The 5,135-nt window shown below is 32.1% G+C and overlaps 1 protein-coding gene across 1 annotated transcript; it reads left to right on the top strand.

Annotated features, from left to right (window-relative positions):
• Nucleotides 1–1,223: 1,223 nt before the first annotated feature.
• On the top strand, nt 1,224–1,776 carry LOC108367374 (uncharacterized). The gene is made up of 2 exons (XM_017621976.1): nt 1,224–1,606; nt 1,668–1,776. Exons 1-2 carry the CDS (start codon nt 1,224–1,226, stop codon nt 1,774–1,776), a joined length of 492 nt encoding a protein of 163 aa, XP_017477465.1.
• The last annotated feature ends 3,359 nt before the right edge of the window (nt 1,777–5,135 follow it).

Raw genomic sequence — 5,135 nt, 5'->3', positions numbered from 1 at the left:
ATGAAGATGAAGATGAAGATGAAGATGAAGATGAAGATGAAGATGATGATGATTTGGACGTAATATTTACTGAAATATTGCAATTTTTGCATTTTTGAAAATACCGTTATATGGGAAGTAGGCGTGGTTACAGCCCTATTTCGCCCATTTTCAATACCAACTTACCTTGAATAAAGGGAAACCACATACCGAATTTCGTTGAGATATCTCAATTTTTGCTCGAGATATCGTGTACACGGACGGGCGGACAGACAGACATGGCTTAATCGACTTCTCTATTCATTCTGAGCATTTATGTATACATTTGTCTATATCTATCTCGATTCGTTTTGGCTGTTACAAACAACCATTATGCGAACAAAGTTATAATACCCTTGTGCACAAGTGCGCTCGGGTATAAAAAAACACGTCTTCTCTCAACAACAGAAAATAAAGGTCTAACCGTACATAAAATTTGACCGCAGACAGACCACGCAGTAAAAAGAAAATTAAAATAAGAGTGGTAGTCGTTGAATCGACGAACATTAGTAATTTAGGTTTAAACTAATATTTATTCTTAAACAAAATTATTTATTTATATATATTTCCTAATGAGTATGTATTTATATATGAAATTTGAATAACTAAATTAGCCTTTATTTCTATTAATCGATATATTTTTAGTTCGGTTGGAATTTTAAAAGATACAAATGGGAGAAATTCTAGAGAATATTCTGGCTTATTTATAACCGATGATTCTGATTCCTATTATAGAGGATATTGTAAGATATTAGGCCTGTTTTTTTTTTACAAGTATACGTACATATCTGCGCTTAAAAATTGTATGGAGCTCTAAGCGACAAACTTTATGTGCGCTTATGAATAGTTGTCGATAAAATCAAAATTACTTGTTTTAGAATGGAAATTGTCGATGACTGTTTTTTAAACGTTAAGCGTAGATGTATATGCGTGTAAAAAAACACAGCTATTATCACACTATCACAAAAAGAAACGACATTAATAATTTTTTCTTATAAGATTCAAATCCATCACTACAAGCAAGAAGAAGAATTTCAGAGGAACCTAAAAATCACAAATATTATAAATACAATCCCAAAAAAATTTCATTTGAAAAAATCGTTACTGATCCGCATCTAAACCTAAATGATAAACTTAATATGATAGATGTATTACATCCACATGACGAAAATTTAGAAGCGAAAATTAGAAAATTTTCCCAAGAAATGGAGTATCCTGTGCTAATCAAACCGCATCCATTTCCAGTTCCATTACCTGACGATGCTCCAAACTTTCAAAGCACTGCTGAAAACTCTAAGCAAAAGAGAAGTTTTATTTTTTACGACGACTTAACAATTAGAAATATACCAAATGATAATGACTACAATTTTGACGCCATTGAATATTCGAAGTCGGCAACTGCTGCAAAATCTAGAAACATAGATGAAGACATAAGGCCTTGCTCTTCTTGTGGTGGTAAGAATAAGAAGCCTCAGGGTAAAACTGATAGCAATGTAATACCTAGGAACAATGAATGCAACTGTGGTGAACATCAAAGCGAATGCGTATGTGCTGGAAAAAAGATTCCTCGTTCAATTGCTAACACCTGGTAGGTGCCGTAAAAGCCTGAAAGTAATTTTAATAAGATTCAGTTACTTTACATTATTCAGGTACTCGGTATTCAACATAAGTGCGCCCCTGCCATTCTTAATAACGAAATTGAGGCTATACCGCAAGCGGAAGAATACTTGGTTCAAAATTGCACCATCGATAACGTAAGTGAAAATAATTTTCATTCTATTTTTGCTACTCATACACGCCGGCTCACTTGAATAGGTACATTGCTTCTTTTAAAGAACATCTTGTACCGTTACTTGTAGATATCGGAGAAGTTTCTTCGTTAAAAGTTGGGAAACACCTTATTACATTTGTTGTTTTAGGGCTTTTTTATCAGCATCATGAAATACAAATTTATGTTAGGGAAGTAAAAGGCACCCACAGAATCGATTCTTGACTTCGGAATCGACGTTTAGGTTTTTGATCTTAAAGTGGATCAATCACCTCTGATTGTCGACTTATGACTTAAATTGACTTTTTGAAAATTAAAAAAAAAATTAATACTTTTAGTAAGTAATGCACATAAAATTATTATTTTTAATAACCCAAAAAATTATATTTTACCATTTAATTGCACACGATTTGTCATTGAAATTTAAAATTAAATATCAATATGAAATTTTAAAGCCACATAGTACATTCATCGACTGATTTGTAAATTTTTGAGCAGTCAGCGGATATTAAACTTGGAGCCATTATAAAATTATGTGTAGTATTGAACGCTTCTTGCTGAATGCCGTTTATTTAAATTGTATTGCCATATTTTGAATATTACATAATTGAAGAGGCGATGTTGCTATAATGCAATAATAATAATAATAAAGGAAATAATAACACTTGCACACGATTTTTCAATGAAATTAAAAATTAAATATCAATATGAAATTTTAAAGCCACATATATTCATCGACTGATTTTTGAGCAGTCAGCGGATATTAAACTTGGAGCCATTATAAAATTATTGTAGTATGCTTCTTCCATCTTGCCAAAACAACAATCAGCTGTTCCGATCAAAATGTAAACAAACAAAAGAATGCAACAGCAATTTCAAGGAATAAGCAACAGTGTTACCACTTGTTTGGCATATTTAAATAAAGTTGGTTTGCAACCCAACGAAAACTAAATGGCACTTAAATAACCACCCAAAATCAAACTAAAGTGTCATTTAAATATTCATCTGAAACTGGCCCTAAGTAAAAAAAAGGCGAAAAGTCATCGATCGGGAGTTAATTCTAGTCAACCTAAGGCGACTGAAGTCGATTCCAAAAAGCAGAGTTTTTTCAGCGAAAAGTCGATTTTTGTCTAAAGTCCATCCCCAATTTATGTGTGTTTTATATTAAACAAGTCAAAAAGTCTAAGTTCGGGCAGAGCCGAACATTAAATACCCGGCGCAAGTATTATTTAAATATATGATTTTCACCTTTCCGAAAGCTAGCATTTCTGAAATTTACCGTTATATGAAAAGCAACCTCAATTTTAGTCCGATTTCGTTAATTTTCAACATTTTCTTTTATGTGGCAAGCACAATAACCATACCGAGTTTGGTACAAATTGGTAGAACTGTTACCGAGATACATATGGGTGTTTCCATGAAAATGTCAACCAGGACTGAAAAAATAAAAACAACTGAAAAGGGTTTTAGGACGAATTAATAAGAGAAAAATACTCGAATTGTTATATTATAGAAGTATTTCAGCTTATTGGAATTTTAAAACTCTAAAATGGAAGAGTAAAACTGAATGTCTCTTCGACTTAGTTTCCTCTAATGAAATGAACTATTTTCTCTTTCCTATTAACTAAATTAAGAGATCTGAAACATTACAATTACATCTTAAAATCAAATTTGCAATAACAACTAACTATAAAAATGAGAAAAAGAGAAGTTAGAGCTCGAATAACGGTAATTTTTTGATTTGCTTCTGATAGTATTTTAATGTCGCGTACGTTATGCAAACACTTTGTTTGTCTATGTCATTTGTACATTGGCAGTCGCAGGTAATGCAGATTACAATTCTTAAGCGAGAATTCTTCCAGTTAAAGATATACAGGAAAATTTTCTTTTCAACCGAAGAAAAAAAAATTTTATTACCCTTTAAAGTTTGTCGCATACGTTATTGTAAGTACGAAAATTTCAATCAAATACATCAAAACCAATGTTACGTGCAAATTTTCCATTTAAATTATTTAGAATAGTTGTAAAACAATGCAACGGTGGCGAGAAGAGTTCTCAGTAAGTACATTTCATTACTTACGAGAAAAATTGTCGCGTACGTTATAGTTTTTTTTTTAATATAAAACTAGCCAGCGATAATTTCTCTTAAAATATGAAAGGATTGTAAAGGTACATTACTTAGCTTAGTTTTGGAATTTTTAAAGAAAAGAAAAACTCCCATGATTCGCAGACTTTCGCATATAAGCGTGTTTCCATGAAAATGTAAACCGAAAATGCAAGCAAATGAATTCAAACGGCTTTATAACTTTAAATTTCGTATTCAGATGGCGGAAAAAGGTTTTGAAAACGCGAAACGGTGGAGAGAAGATCTGAAAAAATTTAATTTAGTATGTGTTACTAGTAAAAATATTGTATGGGGCAAAAATCTGTCGCGAACGTTATGTCGCGTACGTTTTTATATTTTTTTTAATAAAAACTAACCAGAGATGATTTCTATCAAAAAATGGAAGGATTGTAAAGGTACATTATTTAGCTTAGTTTAGGAATTTTTAAAGAAAAGAAAAACTCATGATTCGCAGACTTTCGCATATATGTATATGTACCTTAAAACCACTTCTTTTTTTTGTCGCGTACGTTATCACCTGGTTTTGAACGGATATTTTCCACACCAAAGTTTCGAGGCAGCTTATTTTTTTCTCAAACATAGTACCCTTTGGTTGTACGATAACCGTAATGTTTTTTTCAGTAACTTCTATTTTAGATAGATTTACGTTACTCTATAAGCGTACGAATGTCGCGTACGGCTGTATGGAAACACCCATATATGTGATCATAAGTGGGCGGTGCCACGCCCACTTTCCAAAATTTTATCATAAACGTATTTCTTGGTAAAGAATTGTTGCGAGCATCAATTTTGAATAAATTAGCTTTAATATTTACTGATTTATCGAAGATTTCGTATTTCTCCAAATTACCGTTACATGAGATGTGGGCGTGGTTATGTTTCGATTTTAAAAATTTTCAGCCATTTGGTATGCTGTAGCAAGGCTAACAACTGTGCCAAGTTTTGAAGAAATTGGTGCAGTGGTTACCAAGATATACACATGTAACAATAAGTCAGCGTGGCTACGCCCATTTTCCAAAATATTATAACTTTCTTATTTCTCGTCTAAAAATTATTGTAAATATCAATTTTGAGTGAATAATCTTCAGTAGTTACTAAAATATCTCAGTTTTCCACAATTTTTATTGAGCTCGAGGCCGCTTCTCATTGAAAATTTATTGTGGAAAAGCAACTGATCGAGCCGAGTAATGGTTTTTACCGGCTGTCGAATGCAAAAAAATAATT

Source organism: Rhagoletis zephyria, unplaced genomic scaffold (genome assembly GCF_001687245.7).
Source record: "Rhagoletis zephyria isolate East Lansing unplaced genomic scaffold, Rhagoletis_zephyria_1.1 Rzeph_scaffold_02659, whole genome shotgun sequence".
Taxonomy (NCBI): domain Eukaryota; kingdom Metazoa; phylum Arthropoda; class Insecta; order Diptera; family Tephritidae; genus Rhagoletis; species Rhagoletis zephyria.
The sequence above is the reverse complement of the archived record's forward strand: the minus strand, read 5'-3'. Positions and strand labels throughout refer to the sequence as shown.